Source organism: Neodiprion virginianus, chromosome 3, assembly GCF_021901495.1.
Source record: "Neodiprion virginianus isolate iyNeoVirg1 chromosome 3, iyNeoVirg1.1, whole genome shotgun sequence".
NCBI lineage: Eukaryota > Metazoa > Arthropoda > Insecta > Hymenoptera > Diprionidae > Neodiprion > Neodiprion virginianus.
In genome coordinates, this window is record NC_060879.1 from 7,358,926 (window position 1) to 7,383,229 (window position 24,304).

General features: G+C 38.6%; 1 protein-coding gene across 1 annotated transcript; it reads left to right on the forward strand.

Moving 5' to 3' along the window:
• Nucleotides 1–321: 321 nt before the first annotated feature.
• On the forward strand, nt 322–23,791 carry LOC124300612 (zwei Ig domain protein zig-8-like). Its single transcript, XM_046754896.1, has 6 exons — nt 322–1,183; nt 14,151–14,317; nt 20,942–21,152; nt 22,360–22,487; nt 23,021–23,189; nt 23,338–23,791. Exons 1-6 carry the CDS (start codon nt 1,138–1,140, stop codon nt 23,442–23,444), a joined length of 828 nt encoding a protein of 275 aa, XP_046610852.1. The 5' UTR covers nt 322–1,137; the 3' UTR covers nt 23,445–23,791.
• The last annotated feature ends 513 nt before the right edge of the window (nt 23,792–24,304 follow it).

A 24,304-nucleotide genomic window follows, 5' to 3' on the forward strand; every position in this document is an offset into this window, starting at 1 on the left:
AAAAAAACAATCAATTTATCATATTCAATGAAACGTAGTCGAATATTTTGTCAAATTTTGATCATGGGTTATTTTTTGTTCGAGTTTTTTTCAGATGGGACATCAAGGTCGGAGACCGTGTAAAATCGTTGCTGCCCAAACTCGAATTTGAGCTTTCGCGGCCGGGCGGCCGAAGGGGTGCGGAACCTCCGCCTACGGCGACTCCGCACAAATGTTTACACATCCACACCCTCACCCTCACCCTCACAGAAACGTGGCGTGGCTCTCGGAGCGGCTGCGTGCTCGGCGAGGGAGTGGCGCTCGCGCAATGTAGTCCCTCGGCTATCTTTGACGCGGGAGGATCTTCGTTCGAAACACTCCGCCGCCTCGGCGGATGCCCGCGATATTTTCATCCCCCGGCTCGAATCGTCCCCCGGAATTCACTTTTCCGAACCAGCCTAAGAAGCTCGCCGGCCGCAGCTCCGAAAGCAGGCCGATAACGATCCGACGGCAGTGCGGCGGATGCAGCAAACGGTTACTCGGTCAATTTGTTTATCGGCAAAGCTTTTGCGTATCATGAAAATCGAGTGATACTCAGTGAAACATTACATCTTTTTCTTGGTCGTACCGATTTTCTTTTTTTTTTTTCTTCCCCCGTCATCCCTTACCGACGAGTGCTTTCTCCTATCGAAGGCTCCGAAATCGTACCGCGAGCTTTACATTGACACCGTTTGACACGATGTTTTGTTACCAGGTGTATTCGATGGATTGTGACGAGAAGTGTTTAGCCATGATTCTGAGTTCCCCGAACACGTGAACTGGTCGTCGGTGATTTACGTTTGATGGAAATTTCCTGAAAAGCTCAGAGCTTTATCGAAATTCTAAGCCAAACAGCACGATCTCGGGTATCTCGGATCGGCGAAATGTGTAATTCGCAGTGTCGATGGAGTGGGGAAACTTGAGAAGGTGTTGAAAATTTCTCCGGGCACAAAATCGAGGGTGAGAAAAATCGCGCGTGTGTGGGTGCGGTAAGCACGATGTGTCGTGAAGGATTATCGATGCTAGGGTGATGATTAGCCGAGAGGATAAACGGGGATTGAAATCATGTGTACAAGATAGTGACAGTATGTGAAGAAATTTCGCCCCCCTTCGGTAGCGATGTCAACTTCTCTTCCTACGCTCATCTTTTTTATGTTTTCTTTTGGTGAGTCGTAAAGCTTACACTTTCGGTCCTTCGCTATATACATGTTATGCCAATGAAAGGGGGAAAAATGAAAGAAGTAAAAGAAGAGGGACGGAAGGACAGGAAAGGGAGAGAAAATCGAAAAAGATTACATTCTGTACCACTACAGGTAGGGGAGGATGTCTGTCCCTTGCCATCAAAATGGATTGAAAAATTATTTCAACCAGCGACAACTTTTCTCATCTCTTCCTTTACGGCCTTGACCCTCATCGGCAGTAAACTTTTTTTCATTAAAAACGTTATAACGCTTGACGTCCCGGACTCGGCAATAAATGAGGGACGATAAATAACCCTGAAAATTGTCACACGTATGAATTTCTTCTCTTCAAGTATTCGAGAGTTATCGAATTATATACGCCACTTTCATTTCAACGAAACGAGCTTTCAGTCTCCACTGCTATTTCAATATGCATCCTTATCGGTTCTCACGTTTCGTCGAATATTCACACGCGTGCTATGAAATAGGGGGGAATACTTTCATTTCTATGACAAGCAGTTACGGAGCCGGTTTCTTGTGTCTCGGCAAGCTTATCAGAAGATGTATTTCAAATTCTTATATATTGTACGCCGCACTTTCATCCAACCGTCGCATCGTATTTCTCATAAATCCTGGTTGTAAATATGCATCGTGCATTCGGTATTGAATTTTATGGAAGGTAGCCGAGGAGAATCGACGTGAAAGAACGAAAAATCTGAGTCTTCAAAAAAAAAAAAAGATAAAAAGTCTCCTTTTCACTGACAGTACAAAGCTCTGTAAGTACTCGCCGGTTCTGCGTGAAATTTTAATGCTTCTACGTTTTTCTGCTGCCTGCCGTTTATGTTTAAATATGGAATGGGTCGAGGGAGTGACGAATAAATTGACGATTTCAAAGAGGTAGAAGAAATGCGAATAAAAAATGAAGGAAACTGGAGTAGTTTGCTATTTCTTATCCGCGAAGCTCAACAACTGTAGAACTAATTTAGGGGAAACTCAGCGAACAGGAGTTCCCCCCGCATCAAAAGTTTCTGTTTTAGAGGAAAATTTTTGTTGAACATTTCATCTCGGAATGTATGAGAATAACTTTCAGCAAATATTTAAGTAAGACAATAATAATACACCTGCAGTAGAATGGTGTGCTCAACTATCGGAACGCGTACAGTAAAACTACGAGGAGATTTAAATTGACTTAAATTTATTTAGAAGATTCCGGAATATTCGGCAAATCGATCTTTCGATTGTCACTCATTCTGTGATAATTCTGATCGCATTGGTTATATCCGATAAATAAATGATTTAAATTCTACCATTGGTTTTGTGAATAGCGAATTAGTTTTAATTGTAGCACTTTTTACGGGCAGTAATTAAATATTCTTATTCAAGCAGATAGACGCAATCATGAAGATGAGCATAACTGTTGGAATTTCCAAGGGATGAGAAAACCGTCAGCAAATTTCCCCTTCGACAAATATAACAGTATATTTTTCGCAATATCTCCCACCTGCTCCACGCGGCCATTTGCAACACTTGACAAAGAAGCACATTGTGCCGATGCTGTATCATTATGTTTATATCTATAACGACGATTAAGAGAAAATTGGACACGGCAAAAACTGAACGTAATATTAAACTCTCAATGTTGTACTGCAGGTAAAATACGTTGTATGCGTGCATCTGTGAGAAGAATGAAGTTGCCCTAATAATGTTTTCGACGAAAAAGCAGAAAAAAAAAAAAACTGCGGGAAAAATTGGCGAAATTTATAAGCTTTATTACGTAATTAGTAAACTGGTTCAAAAAAATCGACCATTTCTTTTTTTTTTTCAAAATCCTCTCTGAAATACTTTAGAGGGGGTGAAAAAAGATGCCTGTCAAAAGCGAAGCTTTTAATATTAATATTCAGAGGGCACTCATCACGGATTTCTATTTTCCATTTCAGTAGCAAAGGATTTTTTTTTTTTTTTCTAGAATTTTGTAGCTCACAAACCAATTTTAATGCAATTTTAGATAATTTTTTTTTTTTTTTTCGAGATATGAAACGGAAAATTTTAAACTACGTTTGAAAAGAAATTTACCATTGAAAGTAGGATTGATTTCAGTGGAGTTATTTATCATTTAAAGTAGAGCTTTACGAGTTAAAACTTGTTAACCGACTTCAATCCTCATAGAAACTCACAAGCTATAGAATCTTTAAGAAAAATTTGATGATATTTAGTAGTAATAAGTTTTAATATTTTGCCTAAACTGAAAAGAAATAGTTGACTTTAATATAAATTTAAGTTTGAGCTTGAATAACTTTGGAGGGAGTCAATTTATCGAAAAATTTCAATTTCCTATAAAAATATGTATGATTCGCTTGGATCTGTTTATTGGTTTGTGAGTTACAAAATTCTAAAAACAAAAAAAAAATTCCCATGTCATTTAAATGGAAAATAGAAATCCACGATGAGTGACCTCTAAATATCAATATCAAAAAGCTCCGCTTTTGACAGGCATCTTTTTCCACCCCCTCGAAAGTATTTCAGAGTCAAATTTGAAGAAAAAGAAAAAAAAAAAATTAGTCAATATTTTTGTACCAGTCTAATAATTGTAGATATAATTTATATACAAGACAAAATGAACGCCTCGAAAACGTTGCCTGCCTGATGAAAAAGCCAGCAAACGTGAGTTTCAGGCGGCAGTTGTTCATAAAATTGTGGTAATGAGATTCAGGTGTAGTCGGCAGGGCTTTTGGCGACCTTTCCTCGTGTGCGAACTCGCTCGCCCTCTTTAAAATGCTCGATTAGGTTCAACGTAACGGTGCGCGAGGTCAGGGGGTGTTCATTTTGACACGTCGTTCGTTGCAAAGGTGAATTTTAAATCGTTCCAGCCTGAGCTTAAACGGAGACAATAATCGAATTAGCGGAGTGTGAATTGTTTGAAAAAAATAAGTTATCTAATGATTTGATAAAATAACATTTTCACCCGAGTCGAATTCGATATAACGAACGTGAACCCGGGTTCTTGGGTTTTGATGTTCGTGGATTAATTTAAAGTTCAATTAATCTTTAAGGGAAAGTATCAATTAGCGAAGAACAATGAGACGCTCTTCTCACGGTACGAAGAGCCAAACTTTATCGCACAACTTTTTCTTTTCGCTTTTTGTTGTACTCCGAACACGGAGAGAAAGGGGAAAAACGCGAACCTCGACTGGAACCGTTGACGCGTACATAAGCTTCATTTCACGGAACAAAGAAGCTCAAAAGCAGTTGAAGATGACCCGTGTTCTCAACATCTCGTCGAGTCGGATTCCCCGTTGATAACTCGTTGTGAGATTTCTGAAAAATTTCATAACCTTTTCGAGGACGTCGACGTTGTTTTATTTACGGGTGAAAACTCCGATGCCACAGCGGTTGTACAACTTAAAGGATTAAAATGTCCGGCGATCGATAACGCGGACACCGTGGGATTAACAAGAAAGCTGAGCTTCCGTTACACAGCTGATAAACTCCGAGCATCCGATGATTATTAAAAAATATTAGCCGATTTTTACACTAGTTAGTATTATGCAATCTTACAAATTTCTACTTTAGAATGCGGTGGGATTTGTAAAATTGCAAAAAAAATTTTAAAGAATTCGCGATAATTCGATACAATAATTGCAATAAATCGCACATTCTTACTCATCTTCGAGGCAATTGTTTTGGGAGACGATTTTTTCATTCTCGTTCTTAGATATGCTCGATTCGATGAGGACTATTAACAGTTTGATTACACAGAAAATAAAACAATGACCGAATTTACTAAATATGGTCACCAAATATTGCAACAAGACTTTCTTATTAATTCGAATAAATCTGCTTTCACTTTACAACACGAATCATCGTTCCGTGCTACGTTTTCCTCAACTCAAACGACATATTTTCAAATTGAAGAAACATTTAATCACGATATTAATCAACTTCGAGCCGTTTTTTTCTCTCCGTGCACGATTGTCAAAAATATTGGTTATTATTATTCATTAAAACAGTTTCAACTACGTAGGTTTGACTTTCAAAAGAAAATTCACGTCGCATTAGAATGTAAATAAAATATTTCTCACCACGCGAAATCATATTCCTCGCACAGTTTTCCGTGATATTGTTTTACCCCATGCAATAACGGGTTAATTAAGGGAACGGTATCGTTAACATTCGCTGAGGTGTTTTACACGTGTACGCGTACACATCGGTTACACGTGAAATTACGAGGAAAGTTTGCTCTCTGCAGCGTGGAAATACGAGCGTGAAATATGTTCACCGCTTTTCTAATTACAGTGTTTTTTTAATCGTGCCTGTTGGACAGCTCGTTAAATTTTATCGATTTATAAGCGAGTACGTGGTGTTCAGAATTTTCACCAAATACAGTTTGCGGTGATTTTCGTCATTCGGTCGATTGGTTTCCGATTTATAGAAGCGTATGTCATTCGCTGAGTAAATCACAGTCAGATCTTATCCCTAATTGGTTTACCGAAGGCTTTCAACAGTTATTATATACAAAGTAACGCCGAATGGTTTTTCCTCTTACGCCTGCACGACGTTTCATCCGAATGTCTGTGACGAGGAATTAACCGAAATTTTAATTCATTTATACCAATACCAAAATCTCTGACAACCGCCAAATTGCAGGCTTTGGTTTTTACCGCTGTCTGTATTCCGGCGCTTTGAACGTTTAAGTATATTGTTTAATTGTAGGTTTAATTCTCGTTTGCCTGACCCATTCTCAATTAAAATAAATGTCCCTGACAACCTGCACGCGAGAAGGTAAATTCCACTGTTGCAATTAGAATGTCAACGGTACGATTATGAACCAGATATTGTTGTCTATTTACACACGGAAAATATTCGTAAAATTTTACCGAACAATTCACACTTACGCCCGCATGATGAATATTTTTCCTAATTATCCATCTTTCATTTCCTAAACTTCGATTTGAGTTTTACCTTATTGACACACAATTACTCAAACATGTTACATTCAACCTGATTTGATTGAAAACTACTTAATTGTCAGATCAAATTTGGGAAAGAATCAACTTTGTATTTTTTTTTTTTTTTTCAACCATATAATGTAATGACTGTACAGTTTACAGATTACATGGACAATCGATCGAGTTCTAAGAATGAATTTTCATGCAGTGAAAATTTAGTTACTGAAACTCGAAAAACTTTTGGCAAACGCTTTTGTCGACACTAAATTTGACAGGAAAATTACATTGTATTTTTAAACTAAGAAAATATCATTAAAAAAATTCGAAGGCACGAAGTAGTGGAATTATAACTAAAAGCTTAGACATCGATTCTTTATTTAAAATTGTTTCTAAATGGTCGGAAATTTAATAAATTTGTTCCATTGTACTCTATGATGGGCTGATTTCTTTCGAATAACAATTTTTCGTGATACGAATTCACTGAATATGTGTTTTCATTTTTTTCTCGTCGTATTGACATCTATGAATATTAACAAATTTTACAGGATCGTACCGATATTGATTATTATCAACAAATGGTAATATTAACCCGACTATTGAGAAATAGAAAATCTGTTTCAGCGACTTTGTCGGATTTAGTGTTCTGAACCAAAAATGAACCACTTGAGTGAAAGTGAAAAACGAATTTTCTGAATTTCAAACAATTTCAATGCATTTCTAAATAAAACATCGACCTTCACAAAGTTTTCATTTATAATTCTGTAATCTTCCTATTTTCTTTTTTTCATTATCAAAGAGATCTTGATAAATACTCAACGAACACCTATCCGGTAATAAAATGAATAAACGGTATAAATTGTGGTCAACCAATCTCCTCGATAAAATTTCACTCCATCCAAGAAGTTTAAATTCTTTTAAAAATATTACCGACAAGAAAACGACATTTTTCATCACGATAACCAGAAATAAGTCAAATGCCCGCAACTATCGTGAATATTTCATCATCGAAGCTGATCGAAAGGTAACTGAAAAGAAACGTTGTCGATGCACATGCAGAGCGTTATGTATCCTTAGCTATTCTCGCTTCTCAGCTTTCAAAACTTGGGGTTTAAACAGCCCAGGGCTGACGGCTAAACCGGGAAAACTTCCGCCACTGGCTGATCGTTATAGATGCATTTCTAGCATGAGTATAGCCGATGCTTTTACACGTATATCGATATACGTATACGTAAACCGGATCGCGTGCTTGCGAGGAGCTTGCATATAGATTTTTTACCCCGTGAAGAGGGATGGGTGGTTGTGTAAAATTATAATTCGGGGTAGGACGTTTTTAAGGAACGATCACAACTTCCGTTTCCAATTGCATGTGCGTACATTTCACGGTTGATTGCACATTACGGTGTTTTAGAAAAAAATAATCCGCGATTTCCCACCACGGCAACCCCGAAAAAGTTTACTTAGGTTGAAAGAAAGGTTTTGTCAAAAGATGAGCTTTTTACCTTACGTGGAAGATCGCGCTCAGTTTATTTTTCACATTCGTACATTTTTTTAAAACTTACAAGATGTGATGAAGATTCTTTTTTTTTTCTTTTTCTTTTATTGCTTACATCGATCGTAATATCAATTTACGTAGCAATGAAAAGCCTTGCTTGTAATATATCAAGATTGGTATTATTAATTTAATCCCATAAAATTTATAATTTCATATGAAGTTTGAATTTACGAGAATAAGACTCCCGGATGATGTTTTGTTGTGTTATGGATTGTGAACTTTGGGTTGAATGTAAACGTCAGGTAAGGAATAATAACTGAAATGCTACAACGTGTTTCTTGACAAATTGAAAAAAAAAACAGATGTGATCTTCCACAATACATAGAACGTTATCTTGTTACAGAATCTTTGTTTTAATCCTAACAAACTTTCTAGGCGGTGCCACGGTGGAAAATCGTAAATTATTTTTATCCGAAACACTCTACTGTACATATATATTGTAATATCGTCGACATATTTGATGAGGCGAAATATATACGATCGTAACTATACTTCGTCGTGTGGTTTATACTATTGTATAAACTTTGCTTACAGCAAACAGCTATGCAGTGGAAAGTACCGGAATATGAGTAATCTTACGAGAAAAGTTGAAATGCTAAATGTAAAAGATAGCCATCTAGGAAAGTGTATTAATTCGACGTTACCGGCTCTTCCATTTCAGAAAACTCTTTATTCATTCAAAGGTTAACGGAAGATAAATTAACGCTTTTTTTTCTCTTTACAATGACGTTACCACAATTTTTGAAACGGATACTTTTTTCTATAATAAATTGGACTATCGCTATCAATTCTCAGTATTATTGCAGTAACTTTAAAAGAAAACCGAAACATCCCCTCATTTTGCCGAAGTTTAAGTTTTCCTTTTTCACAGAGAATTGATATTACAAATGTCTTTTAAGCCATTCGCCTTTTCTTGCACGCTATAGTTTACAATCTTGATTTTCGTTTTTCACGATTTTCTCGAGATATTTCTCGCCATATTGAATAATTTTGAAGTATCTGAAATAGGGGTAAAATTTTTCTGAGAAATCAATTGCTGATATTTATTTTACGGGATTATTCTTAAATTGTGAAAGAAATTCGATTTCTGAAATATTTCCAAAACATCTGAAAATCGTTCAAAAATTGTTCCTTTTAATAAAAGCATTCCGAGTCAACGTTTTCATTTTAAAGTAAACAGGTTAATAGATTTCTGAAGTCATTTTCAGCCTGGAACAACGATTTTAATTTTTCCTGCGGCCTCGATTAACGTCTCTAAGAAATTGCTAATAATTAACTCTTCTACTCAATCATTGTTAGCCCAGGCTGGTACGGAAAATACAAAAAATAAAAAGCCTTAGGCACTTTACAACCAGATTTGAATCTCGCTTCTACAAATCAAATAAGGACATTTGTAATTTTATTTCAAACGTTTGTTTAAAAGAATCGATTTTGTCAATTTTTTTTTTATATTCAGGACGAAGACTTTCGAAATGCTGAGTTTCTTTGAGTCAATTTTCTGATAACACGGCGCTATTGCAGCAGTTTATTAAACTTTTGAAGCATAATCAGATCAGAGTCAGGATTTTTGAGCACTGACCTCTCACAGCTTGGTGTAGTTAGAGCGAAGCGATTGTATTAAATGGACGCTCTCTCGTCGTTGATAGCAAACTTTGAAATTTGCTTGCTGCAGAATACTTAAATTGCGTAGCATTAAGCCTAATCAACGTATAATCTTGACATCAATTTCAAATCACCCCTTTTTTCAACACAGAGTGAATAAAAAAGCTGGCATTGTTCTTTTATACTTTAGTTTTTATATTTTTAGTGGTTTTTAAAAGTAACTTTCAAATCTTTGTTCACTATTTTTTCAATTGATATCAGATACAGTTTGTCTTTGTTGTTTTTACCTTTTATAAGACTCTGTTCATAAAAAATCCCCATAAAACTCGTTCGCCAAGAATCGTATCCGCAGAAAATTTGTCGAAGCACATAGAATTCTTATATCTCAGCTAAAAATTCCTGATTCACTTTTACGGTAATTTTTTGAACCCCGTAAAAAATTGCTAAAATCCCATAAATATTCCGGGAACTATGTAAAAAATTTCTGTACACCGATGTAATTTCCGTAAAAGTTAGTCATCGCAATTCTCAAAATTCTATGATATTTTTTAAAACCCCATAAGAAGTCCATCTCCTAGGGAAAGGCAATCTTTTTTGATTTAAATTGGGACCGAGTGAATTGGACAATTTTAAAAATATTTTTCACTCTTCATTGCGTGTAATATTATTACTGTTCGCCAGAAAGCTTAGAAATGTATCAAATAAATTGAAAGTATATGTATGGCCTTGGCGATTTTTAAAACCTGAATGATTATACTATCGCTATGATTATACGTCACGAAGTCTGCAAGCTCAGGTGATAGCGGTTCGGTTTACTCTATGAGAGGCAGATATGCAGTGATGAGGTTTGGCGAGCACAAAATTACCTTCGTCAAAGCACACAATAATATAGCAGGTATACCTATACAGACTCTTGATTCGCGCACTATCAAAGAGGCATAAGACTCGTCAAAAAAAGCTTGTATAAAAAATCGGTATAGCCAAGCTCACGCGAGGATTTTAAATAAAAAGTGAACATATTCACGAGAATCAAGTGAAATCCCTTCAATGATTGACATCGAAGAAAAATATAATCTTGAGCATACCGACTGTAGTTACAGAAATGCTAATAAAAATATAATAGGTACTAAAGAAGGGAATTTCGAAGAGAATCCTAAAGCGAGAGAATATGTGATGATAAATTAATCGCGTACGAAATTAGATACCGAGAAAAATTATACATAGAAAGCCAAAGCGACAAAAAAGACACAGTTTCTGACTCAGGAAATAAATTTCGCTTGATTTATTTGATTTCTAAAATATGTCGACCACATTATCAAAAAAAAACTGTTGGAATATAGTTGGAATTACGAAAAACGAGGTACGCGTAACCATTTTGCGCTACTGTCGATCTTTTTTTTGGTAATTGCAACGCAAAATCAGTTCGGTCTACAGTACTTTTTCAGCTGAACAAGGCTTTAACGTCAATTTCTTGTTGGACAAGCATTAAATTTTCGCAACAGTTGCAAAAAAATATAGCAACAGTGATCGTAATGAGAAAGAATAGTAACGGATACTAGACTTTCCGTTAACAGCTACAAAACTAATCTTCATTTTGTACCTAGAACTATATTTTTCGATTCTAGTAAAAAGTGGAAATAGTCAAGGACTGAGCGGTAACCGGAACTAAAAATTTCTCTCAGTGTACATTGAATGTTGATTTATTCGTTCTATCCGGTAATAGAGGAACGAAGTTATCTTAAAAACTTGAAGAAGAAAAAAACGGGAAATAATATTCCAAACACAATTGCCGTATAACACGAGAGCATTTTACTGTTAGTTTTATTTCGTGTATGATACGGTTGTTTCGCGTTATAAAACCCGACATGAGGCTGCGAGCAAATATGATGCCAAGGAAACGACATAAGGCGAACATACTGCGCAAACATCGGGCATTATGCTTTCCATGTGTTCGCGGTTCCGTCTTAAAACATTTATACCCACACGTGTATGCACTCGGTAGTATAAAATGTAACGCGATGTAAAGAAATATCGATTTAATGCACGTTGAGTGTAACAGTTACAAAAAGTGCTCTTCAACGATGCGAAACTGTCTTTAAAATACAATAACGCGTTCTGTGAAAGATGAAAAGTATCCGAGTTATGAATATGACGAAACATTTGATCGCAGTTTCGTGTTAAAACTGTGAAAAATAGTTTGTCTTCCAATCCGCTATTATTAGCATTATTCGAGGAAAAAAACTAACCCAATTTTTCTGAATCTCCCAGTCTGGTATACTATTTTTTTCCTTATGGAGGTTCTGTGACTTTTTGGATCATGAGTGAGTCTCGTGTGTGTTCTGCGGCCGATATTTTATCCAATGACCCCAATCAAACTTCGTCTCTTGTTTTAATCACGAGATATTGACGATCTGAACGTATAATACATACATGTATATACGTATACATACATAGACAAACAGAGTGATTTCCTAACGACTGCACGACCCGTCTTCTGCTAAAATTAAATACACACCTGAAACTGAAACATTATGACAGTTATGAATTGAACACAACTTCCAGCGACAATTGTAAAAATTTTTGAGGTTACGTTCATTCGCCATCGGAATTCAGCGCGTGCGCATTAAATTTTATCAGACGACGGGCCGTGCAGTCGTTAGGAATTCACTTCGTTCAGAATATTTACTTTTTTGCGCGAGGAAATAGTTAAGGTATCAAGTTACGGATCACTCGGTATAATACCCTGAGAGGGCGATGGGTTCGATTGTAATCCCGACGGAAATGGAACGAGTTTCAGGTCTATCGCTTTAACAAAATCGTTGACATCCAAACACCGCCTTCCTGTCCCTTTCAAAACTGCGGTGAGTCGCCGCTATGCAGTATAAACGTATTTTATATCATATACTCGTATATATACCGCGTAGCCATCCCTCGCCAATGACCCTGCACAAGGGTTCCAAAACGCCGGCGGCATTGTCGACAGGACTGAAATAATTCTTGTCACACTAATGGATCGCGGTGATTTTCCTCGCGTTCCTGACTAATAGACTGATTTCGAATCAATCTTAACGTCATACGCTTCGCGTGAGCAAAGAAAGGATATTCCTTGACTTCGCCAAATATTACGATTACAAATTTGAACATTTTTTCAGAAACTCTGGACTCGCGTCATTGGTAAATCAGATATCGAAAACTTTGCAGCGACAATTTTACGCAACATATTCTTTGTTGGGTTTATTCATAGGTGAACGTAATATTCTACAATATCTCATCGATTTCTGTAAGACTAATGTAACGAGGTGCAGTCTGTACATCTGAGTGAACTCGATTCGAACCCCCCTGATTTTAGCGGGTCAGAAGTAAAGTTGGCAGCACTGGCGGCCGGCTAACTAACGCCTATCGAATAACACACGCAGCACCTGATCGATGCGCTGCTGCGATTGGTTAGGTGCTGCAGTAGCCAACCTCATTTCTGATCCGCTAAAACTAGGGAGTTCAGAACCGACTTTACTCGCGTGTACACTTGGGGAGAATGAATCTGAGACGGTTAATTTTTTACAACAGACAGTTGTGTTGGCAACACAGAGAAACCTGCAGCGCCATATTCGGCCGAAAGCGAAACTAAACGAATCTCAATAAACATAACATAACCCGTGACCGTCGAATCTAACCTTAAAATACCGCGGGAATAATGACTTGTTCGATTGACACGTATTCTAAGGTTAGATTCGACGTTCATGGGTTATGTTATGTTTATTGAGATTGAGTTAGTTTCGCGCTCTGCCGACTGTGGCGCTGTAGATTTCTCTGTGTTGCCAACATAACTGTCTGGTGTAAAAAATTAGCCGTCTTAGATTCATTGTCCCCAAGTGTACATACGTTACACTGTTGAATTACCCTAGATTAGAATACATCGATTGTGAGTTTTATTATCACTCGAGGAAGAGTCGTTTAAGCATCATCACAAGTACCGAATAATTTTGTTTTGGAATGATTTAGTAATATTTCTTTTCTTTGTGCTAAAACTGGCTTCTGAGTATCGATCAGAGTTGATTATGGTATTGAACATTTTTTTTCATTTTAGCTACTGAATTATAGTGAGAACCTTTTAGTTGATGACCACCAAAAACGCACATCTCTGACAAAATATGGAAATATTATTTACGAACGTTGCTGCAATAAGAATTTGCGAACAACGGGAGGTCTGCTACATCAGAAGCTGTAGCAATACCGTAGAAATTGATTTCCATTAGGTTTCAGTCGATGTCAACGGAGAATTCAGAAGTTTGTTATAAAAGATGGACGCTCTTCTGTTGTGAGTTTTGAATATCGGACCATTATACCAGCTATTTCATTTTACTTCTTTCCGATTGCTTTTGTGGTGATGATGAACAGAGCGGGACGCCAATGCAATTTACTGTTCCAATCGGGGATCGCAGGAAAACATTAAAAACCTCCAATGAAATTTGATACCGTGAAGAAATTCGCTAGATAAAACATCAGTCCAATATAACTATAATCATGTCATAATTTCGGTTGGGGAACGAACAAATCGATAAATCAATGGTGAAGAATATCATGAATCTACACATTTTCACAATGTCATAGGAACGGTGGCAATTCTTAACACGTATTTAGAAGTAGACATGAGTTTTCAGTGCAACCCATGAGAATCTCTTCGTTTAATCGAACCCATTATACACGTGTATCCTTCAAACTAGAACTCGAATCAAACAGAGCGAAGTTAGATTTGAATTTATTTACAATGCGCACATCACAAGAACCGGAAGCCAGACAAAAGACAACTGATTTATTTCTCAAATAAGGATGTAACCTTACTTCTCTTTCCAGGTGGAACCGTGATCGGATTACGAAACTTTCGGACGGATTTTCTCGAGGAATGGCCGACGCCTGGGACGGGTCCTTACTTTGACACATCGATGAATTCTAACTTCACCGGACTGGTTGGAAAGACTGTTCACTTGATCTGCAAGGTCAAGAATTTGGGCAATCGAACGGTAAGGTGACACCTCCATTCTGAAGAATATATTCAGAGAGAATTTTCCAGTTTCTCCGAAAGAAACACTGTACACTATGGTAGTCTTTATTCAAGGCTTGGACGAATTTTTTATCATTCACCCCCAAAATCGATCGCAAGTAATTTAAAATCGTTTCTCTAATTTTTTCAAATTTTTATCTCAACTCTAATTCCTGCCTGTCAGAAGGTGGATTTCTCCATTTAAAATAAACTTGTCTTGTTATATTCTAAGTGCCTATTTTATTGTAAGAATAATAATTTCCGAAAAATCTATAAATCTAAGATTTTGTTGGGCATTGGTGTTTCCATCTGTCAAAAACTTCACATCACCATGCCACGCAATCTAGAGAAATTGCACATCCCTTGAATTTGAATTTTTTTCCACTTAGCGGTTGTGCAATTCGTCTGGATTGTTGCGTCGCAAAACCCTCGCTAGGTTAAAAAGATAATTTATAGCCACGCATCTGCTGGTTTTTACCAACTTTCGCTAGGTGCTTCAGTTTCTCATCTTTCCCACCATTCTCAACCTTCCAAGTAACTAGCTGCATTTTTTCCCACTGCGTCCAGGTCCTGAAAATTTACGACCCTTGTTCTGGCTTTTCTTCACCTTTTCCCACAATTTTGCCTCTCCCAAGCTTTTCTTCAATTTCAAAATTCGGTTGTCCACCTCCAATCGAGCAAGCGCGTGGATTCCACGAATTATTTCAAGCATATCAATCCACTCATGTAACAATTCGACAGTCCAAACTTTATATAAAAAATTTACCCATCGCACTTTATACTTGTCGAATATATTCGTTATTCTTTTTTATCACAATCGATATTATTCAAACCTAATCACCTGTAAATCTTCGATTAGCATTATAGGAGTTCACGTGACATCCGATACTAACGCACACGTGAAGTTAAATTCGGTATGATGATGTCAATTTTTTATCACATAGCAGCATCAATATCCATGAAAATCTGATAGTTACAGATTGTTTGAAAGCTGTTAATCTTACATTAAAATTTATACTGAGAATATAACCGAAACACGTTTATTTTTAATGAGGAAATCCACCCTCTTACAGACAGGGGTTAGAATTGGGATAAAAATCTAAAAAAATTAGGAAATTGTTTTTGAATTATTTCGAGCCGATTTGGAGGGCGGATGATAAAAAATTCATCAGAGCCCTGAATAAAGACCTACCCTACCGTTATACATACTATACATACATATATAAATTGTGTAAACGAGAATTCTGAAATATCGATGTACTATGCAGACTCAAAGATTAAACTACAGCGAACACATACATGTAAAAAAAAAAAAAAGAAAAACGAACCAATGAGAAAAAAATCACCTACCCACCGTTTTCTCAGCAGTCAAACGTAAGGAATTTCGTCGCCAGAAAAAGTCAGCACATAAATTTGTCGCGATGAAAAAGAAGTATGGAAAAATAGGGTGCAAAAAAAAATAGAAGAGGTAAAAAAAAATATAAAAAAAAACAACACGTGGCGACAAGTCTCTGCAGTAAAATATGCGAGGAAGCCTTGCCGTTACGTGTTTCTGCAACATTTAAACACCTGCGGCTCTTCCCCCACTTTTCAGACACAGCACAAGTGCTCGGCGCCGTTTCGCCACCGTGAATTTTCACCCACGTATAACGGGAGTGAACGGCAAAATATATCGGGCTGAGGGACCGACGCCATATGCGAAAAAAAAAAAAAAATTGAACTCTGTTGGTCGGCAAGATATTCGTGGAGACGTAATATTTCATCTACAAGGCAGGAGTGCCAACTTATTAGAAATCGGGTGTAAAATGTGAAATTTAACCGCGTGCGTCAACTGTTCGATTGAAATTATATCCTTATGACGACGCGTGGCAGTAATCAACCATCAGTTAGTTGTCAAAAAAGGCTTGCCAAGACTTTCCGAATCACTACGTCGACTGTTCAAGATCTACACTGAGAAAAATTTGATTTGTCATAGTAAGTAGAAAAATTCAGTAAAACAGGTATCGTTAAAAAAATTGTTTGAATATTGTTGGAATTACGAATAACGAGGTACGCGTAACCATTTGGCGCTATCGTCGATCCTTTTTTGGTAAATGCAACGCAAAATCAGTTTGTGAGGTTTACTGTAATTTTTTAGTTAAATAAAGCTTTAACGTGAATTTATTGTTGCACAATCATTAAATTTTCGCAACAGTTGAAAGAAAATATAGTAAGAGTGATCGTAATGAGAAAGAATAGTAACGGATACCAGACTTTCCGGTAACAGCTAGAAAACTAATTTTCATTTTGTACCTGCAACTATATTTTTCGATTCTAGTAAAAAGTGAAAATAGTCAAGGACTGACCGGTAACCGGAGCTAAAAATTTCTCTCAGTTTACTCAAACCGAAAGAATTTGCACCACCTAACCTAACTTCTGTAAGCCGCGTTTGACAGTTGAATCTTGTAGTGGCCAGCGTGCGTAAAAATCCATCGAACCTCGCGCATGCGCAGTCGGCACTCAGTCTTCCAAGTTTCACCATTTTCTCTCATTGTCAGTGTACGATATTACGACAGTTTCGAGCACAGAGACAATCATGTTCGAATTCATGTTTACGCACTAATTGGAAAGCTTCGTCTGAAATATTGCGCGATAGAAAAAATTGTCAGGTATCATTTGCGGAGAGAATTAGCGAGCAATTGCAGAACCACTTTACTAGTCACTATGCAATTTACTTTGATGTGTATTGCACTATTCGAATCTCGACAATTTTCCATTTACCGATAAGTTGGACTTATTCCTGCAGAGCAAGTTATTGGCCGTTTAGCTGCAGCAGAGCTTCGAATACTTCATGCAGCTATCCATACGGGGTGTTCGATTTAAACTTGGCCTGTTTGAGACCCTGAACATTTCGAATTCATCCTTCAGGGATGTGTTAAACAGCTGATGGGCCAAAAAATTTAACGATACAACTGAAGTTAATCGAGTTGAGTCTGACTAGAACAATATCCACTCAAACCGAAACCACCAAAAATGAAAAAAAAATTTTTAAAATGAAAGCCGTCGTGAATTTCAATTACAACTGTATAATTGATGCACGTAAGGCAAGATCACCTGAATGTTACATCATTTCTCAAATACGGTCAGTGCTTCGTTTGACCACTTTTGATGAACCGGTACTAATTACTATTTTCTTCGGGAGTGAATCCTCAAAAAATACTTGATCTCAACATCATTAGACACCTCAAAGTATTCTGTAATTAATATTCAGTTAACTTGTCCACCGTCCGCTGTTTGTGATAAATTCACTAATCACATGTACGTCTGTTCAGATGAAATTCCGTTGATAGTAAATTTGACGGAAAATTTGTATGCAATTCATTTACGAACAAAATAAACTTAAGGTCATTGAAATTGGTCAAACGATACGCTTTTTCTGTTCAAGAAATGATTCAATAACGATACTTCTTTGAAGTCGTTGAGAATCAGGCAATTTTCGTTGAATTTTGTACGGAGTTCTGAATTTTCGCTAGCTTAACAAGGTTCTAAAGTGCCTCGAGCAAGTAGCGCGTACCTAAAGACTTTTAGATTCTTATAACATACAATTTACCGAATAGTTCCACTCAACTTTCTCAACTCTATCGGATTTCGTACCGAGTGAGGTATATTTATCGGCCAAAGACGCTTGTCGGTATCTGCATGGTTTTAAAAAATTACTGTCGTCATATTTCGGCATGTATAATGGTCCAGGCCTGAAGCCGGTATTACATACATAATGTATATTCACCCTCCGCGAGCTGTTAAGTATTTATCCACAGATCAATAATTCATCCGGGGTCCGAGGACAATAAAACCTGGTGAAAAATACTTCGTGAATATAAAATCCCTCTCGATATATATTCCATTCGAATTCAAACCATAACTAAATCACTTCTGTTCCTGCGTATTCCCGTTTTATAACAATCGTTTAACCTTTGTTGCATTTACTTAGATCAGTTACTGATGGCGTCTGATATAAAATATTGCAAGCAGTGTAGCATAACGATTCATCGAAATTAGCAACAAAACCCCTGAACATGCTGAATTCTTACGGAAAGTTATAAGCATAGTATACCTCTTTACATTGAATAACTAAGAGAACCGAGTATTAAGAAGTCTTGCGAAAAATATTATTTGTTTTCGAGTGATTATCTTCTTTTCTTAGAGGTGAAAAAATGTAGGTTTCATTGCTGACCGATATTACGTTTCGCGAAATTTCGCAAGACCTTTGATTTTGAACTAGGCTGCGAATCAGACTCTATTCACCAGACTTCATAGCAGGCTTGGTATAAATGTGCTCATCAACTAGGCCAAATAATATCACAAGAAGATTGATGGGTTTCTTGAGCGAAGTGGAGTAGGCATCTAAACTCACCAACGCAATGCGTATACATGTATATGTATAGATGGTCCATGCATCGAGAGAGGATCCTGGCAGCGGAGCTTTGTCGAGTCTCTGACAAAAGGACTGCGTGAAAGCTGAGAATATTCAAGGAGGATCAGTTCGATCTCCATGACACTAATTTATTCTGCGTCGAATGCTAATGCCAAAGATAACAGCTGAACTTGGCTGGCTTAGTTGGCACAAGCGAGGAAATCTTCATACCAGGATAAGGAATGTACGGGAAAGAAGAAAACTCGCGAGGCTTGATGAGTCGTGAAACCGATAAACTGATACGCGTGTATATATTCACGCTCCTTGAAAATACACCGTTAAATTCAAATCGCTACGTTATTTTAATTAACGAACGGTACGTACAGTCCGATAAAAAATAACGAAGAAAAATTTCAAACGCGTCAACGAAACCGATATAGTTACGTCGATAATTAAAACAGTCCTCGTGAATTTTGAAAAGATTTAATTTTCAATACAGAAATCTGTAATTGTGCGAACATCGACAAAGAAATCACATTTTTCAAGTAATTTCTTTACCGGCAGAACCGACATTGCGTGTTTGATTCCGATAAAAATCACTCATCGTGGTTCGATTTTATAAATTTCTCACAAAATGTCATGGTTAGATTTTAAATGATAATATTACGACGTGTTTCTTGTTGAATCGTAACTTTATCGTCTACAAACTATATCAATTCAACAAAAAAAAAAAAAATCTGCCTCAAACGATTTGCAGAAAATTCAACTTTTAATCGAATGTGCTATTTTTCATAAAAATCAAACCAACCATATCGATTTTTATTCGTGAAAAAATAGTAGAATAATGGTGACTTTGCTGAAGTTGTTGACCACGAGTGTTTTCAAATTCGGTTAATGACGGACAACTTTTCAATTATATCCAACTACACGAGCTTCGGTTGTATATTTTGAACTCTCTGGTTTTGTCATGTTTTTGTTTCGACGTATTTTTGCCCTGACCGTACCTCGAATAGATCCTTAACCGAATTTCCGTTGTGAATCGGTGGCGACGTCGTAACGAGATCGAGTTTCTTTTTGGTTGGGTAAGCGTAGGATACAGCGGTGGAAAATCTTCGAAACTCGTTAAGGTTCGGGTGACCCGTTTTCGGAGAACGCGGCCCCTCCGATAATTCCATAAAGTGCGATAACGTGGGAACCTCGTTGAATTACCGAAGGTGCCTGATAATTTCTCACTGTCTAAGGCCGGAATTGCAACGGATTCTGGATAAGCCTTACATAGGTCTTCCCGCAGCAACCCTAAGACCCAAGTTCGAGTGTCTAATTTGATAATGGTTTTCGAGGTGATAAATTTTCCCGTAACCTTCCCTGCGTCCTGTATCATGGCTCGTGTTCGCGATTGTCGCCAATGACGGACGAATGACTGCAACGCGTTACGTCGCGTTATTGATGGAGCTTAATTATATCACCGGAGGTTTACTTTCCTAATTACACGGCGCCGCTATTATTCAGTTGTTTAGCATGCTGCCCTTATTGCGCGCATGTTGATCAAAGCTTGCTTATCGAGCCGGGTGTCAACATCCTTGAACTACTTCGGCGAATCGCCACCTCATCATCGCAAATGTACAGACTGTGAAACCGTAATTATACTCATGCGTAAACATAATCACCGTAACATCCTCGATATAACAATAGCAAGATAATTAAAGGTCTCATCAGGATGATCGCATTGCGAGTCAAGTCCGTTCATCGTGAAAATCGACTTCGAGATACATTTGGATGATACTTTTTTACACGGGTTATGCAAAATATTTCGTTCCTAACACGAGAAATGAGGTACCAGTGGAGTGTAAATTTTTTTTTTTTTTTTCACGAGGACTTTCAACCACGCATTATGCTAAAAAATTGCGAGTGGGACGAAGGCAAATTAAAATGCGAAATTACAGTACCCTTAAACTCCCTGTGACTCGGCTTTCCGTGTTCCCGGATGACATCGACGCTGCTTTATGCTCATGTTTTAATCACACACAAGCGTCGAGTTACGGAGCTTTTTTCAACGATTGCATGTACGCGTTATTTAATTGCACGCCAGCTCTCCGCGTGGAAGGACTAGCCGCTCGTTAATTTGGAACGCGGCGCAATTAGCCAACCATAACAACCAACGCAGGCCGAGGAATCGGGACCGATCGTCACTCAATCACTCTCGTCTTCCAGGTGTCCTGGGTGCGGCACAGAGACATCCACCTTCTAACCGTCGGTCGGTACACCTACACAAGCGACCAGCGATTCGAGGCTCTCCACTCACCCCACTCGGAGGAGTGGACCCTCAGAATCCGGTATCCTCAGCGAAAGGATTCCGGGGTTTATGAGTGCCAGATATCGACTACGCCGCCCATTGGTCATCCGGTCCATCTAACCATCGTTGGTGAGTTGGAACTCCAGCTTTTCCACGTCATTCACTCACTGTATGGGCAAAAACCTCCTTTTTTGCCAAACGGCTGTCTTGCTCTGTTCTTCCAAGCCCCAAGCTTTCAAGCTTCCTTGACATTCTTCTACACGCCAGACTTTTGGAACAACGGATGAACAGGGCACTGATATCTTCTCTGTGGCGACAATTCGGACGGAAATATTGAGAGAGGTGACGGACTGTGGGTGAACAATGACGTGACATCTGACTCCAATTTGCGTACCTTACGACATAAGATCGACCTGTAATCTTATGATCGAACTTCTACATTGAAAAAGTTCCGCCACTTAGAGTTTGAGAGACAGGCTCATGAATTAAACATGAATGAAATTACGGTTGAATTGAAGAATTTACTTCCGTTTTACTGAGTTACCGTCAGTTAACTCGGTGCTCGCCATTCTTTATCCATTCGTCGAAATTTCAATGATGCTTCGCAAGGCTTATGCTTGCATTTGCGGACAGGATAGAACTAGTCATAGTCAATTAGAAGCTAGTCTAGAAGTCAAAGTCCGATATATCGTACGGAGAGATCCAATTGTCCAAATGTTTGATAAATGAGAAACTTGAATATCAAAATGGAATGACGAGACTCTTGATTCAATCTTCATAGACCTTTCTTTGACATCGAGAAAAACAATGCGTGTACATACATCCTCTTTTGGAACATGCATTTTAATCACAGGCTGATTCGGAGCCCATTTCTGATACATTACTTTGTCAGAAGTTTCTAGTCATGAGAAATGGAAAATTGCATGAAAATGACCGTTTGATGGAACTAGTATTTTTTGTTTTTAGTTGGACTTGAGTTCTCCACAAATTCGTCCATGCGTCTCCTTGAATGAAACGAGTCGATTAGTGTCGTCTTACCGAAGCAAAGAGCAAAAAAATTAAGCTTCAACTTCATCGAACAGTGTAGTATTAAACTTGAGTGAAAATTTCAGTATTTTTCGGAGATTGGCCGTCAGGCCAAGCTCCTTGCAGCATTTCGATAGGCCTGGCTCTTCAGTCTTGCGAAGTAAAGTAATCTTGGAACTTTCGTGCAGCTGGTTATTGGGGTGAATCAATCACTCTGTGTGATGGGTCCAAAATTGGGGTTCGACCATGTGAAGTTGCAGGGTGTCATGTGCTGCTGCGCGGATACGCTTGATAATAATTGCTGTTGCAGAACCTATAACGGAAATCGTCGGCGCTCCGGATCTGTTCGTCAACAAAGGTAGCACCATCAACCTGACTTGCCTTGTCCGATTTGCCCCGGAACCACCGCCGATGATGACTTGGAGTCACAACACAGTGGTGAGTTGAGCCTTTAAAGGGTGCGTTTCCGTGGCGAGAAACTCGAGTCCCTGCAGCACCGTTGCTGACAAAGGTCCTTCATCCACTGCCAAATTCAAGCACTACGTGACCCGAAACTTGACCATAACCGCGTCCCGATTCATAGCGACGAGGGAGATGAAAGAGGCACCGCGAAAATTCAATAAATGAAGAGCCTTTCTCTCGAATGAAAAATAAGGAGAAAATCCAACCCGAATATCTTTATCGCTGTAGAGTGTAATGGCCTAGTGTTTCACCCGGGCTTCCAAGGTTCTGGGAAGTGCCAGAACTGCCTAATAATTCACGGTTAGGCTCTTGCCGTATCCGAGATTTTTCGCGAGGGAAGGTGTGCACCTTTTCCTATATATCTATCTACAAACAACGCGCTTTCCGAGTAAAGCGAAAAAATATTCGCAAGTTGCGCGAACCGTCCGTCTCGTCGAGACGTTTTTTACCGCCTCGTTCTCTCCTTATGGTTCCCGATTCCTTAAGTCACTCCTGTTCTTTATGCGCAGGAGATTAATTTCGACTCTCCGCGCGGCGGTGTCAGCCTCGTGACCGAAAAAGGACCCGTCACCTCTAGCCGATTAATGATCCAGAAGGCGGTAGCCACGGACTCCGGGACTTACACTTGTGGTCCGAGCAACGCGAATCCCAACAGCATACGAGTCCACGTTGTCAACGGTACGAGTGTCGACAATCCTTCCTTCCAAATTTATACGTCTTGTGTTCGGTCGGTGAACCGGATTGGTCTCACAATCCATCCTGACACCTTTGGCGTAGCTTTCGGACTTTTCACCTTTCTAGAAATGTTTCCAACGTTATGTTGCAGAGGAACATCCGGCGGCGATGCATCACGGAGGAGTCAGCCGAACCTTTCCTGGACTAATCGCTGTCTGTTTATCGATCTCGATTTCGGCCAAGGTGACCTTTGCTTGAATCGATCAAGCCCCTCGAGTGTCCAACGCGTGAATTACTTCGGAAACATTGAAGCAGGGATACCGTAACTAACAGGGCTGTTGATGGTACACACGTGTCTCTGTGATGAACAGTGTTTTTGTTCCGAATTCAACAGCAACGTGCAGTGTTGTAGCAGCAATCGGAATTCTTTTTCTGACCACGTGTCGTTACGGACTGCTGCTAATTGCGATAATTAGACGGATTGCATGTGTGAAAGAAAGAAAAAGATTTACTTATAATTAACGATAAATTCAGATCGACGAAATGAAGCGAATCTTGTAAATAAATTTATGTATGTACATATCAATAAAAGAATTGACTTTGAACAATCTTCGCCAGCTTGTTATCCTGCAATCGGAAAGAAAGTAGCAATACTCGATAATTTGTCCATATCCGCTTCGGTTATGGAAGCCGGCTTACAGCCGTCGGCTCTCGTTGTCTCAACTGTAAACCGCGAGAAATTGGCGATGTAGTTTAAACGGACACAGAAGGCTAGGTGAAACCCGAAAGAAGCCTTATCGGGGTAATCGTCACCCAGTCGTCGTAAAACGTTTCCAGGTTCTCCGGGAAGGCAGGTAATCTTGGAGCATTCATCCCTGAGTATACAAACCTCGCCTTATTTAGCGCGATTCACCCCGACGGAACCCTGAACAGCCTAATCTCGTAATACGTAAGGCAGGGGCGGACAAACTTGGCTCTTTTGGCTCCGCTGGCTTTGAGTGGTTCGTTACATGACCCGAATTGCCCGACTCGAGTGTCGTTATTACTCAATTAGAAGAAGGAACCAAAGTGAGGTTCAATGCATGTTTGTAACTACTTTCCAATCGTTGTGAGGCCCA

Bases quoted from the DNA above. Each gene is read 5' to 3' on its own strand.
- LOC124300612 (XM_046754896.1), top strand. From the start codon at position 1,138: ATGTCAACTTCTCTTCCTACGCTCATCTTTTTTATGTTTTCTTTTG. The intron at 1,184-14,150 runs GTGAGTCGTAAA...TTCTCTTTCCAG, and splicing joins CTTTTTTATGTTTTCTTTTG to GTGGAACCGTGATCGGATTA. The intron at 23,190-23,337 runs GTACGAGTGTCG...GTTATGTTGCAG, and splicing joins ACGAGTCCACGTTGTCAACG to AGGAACATCCGGCGGCGATG.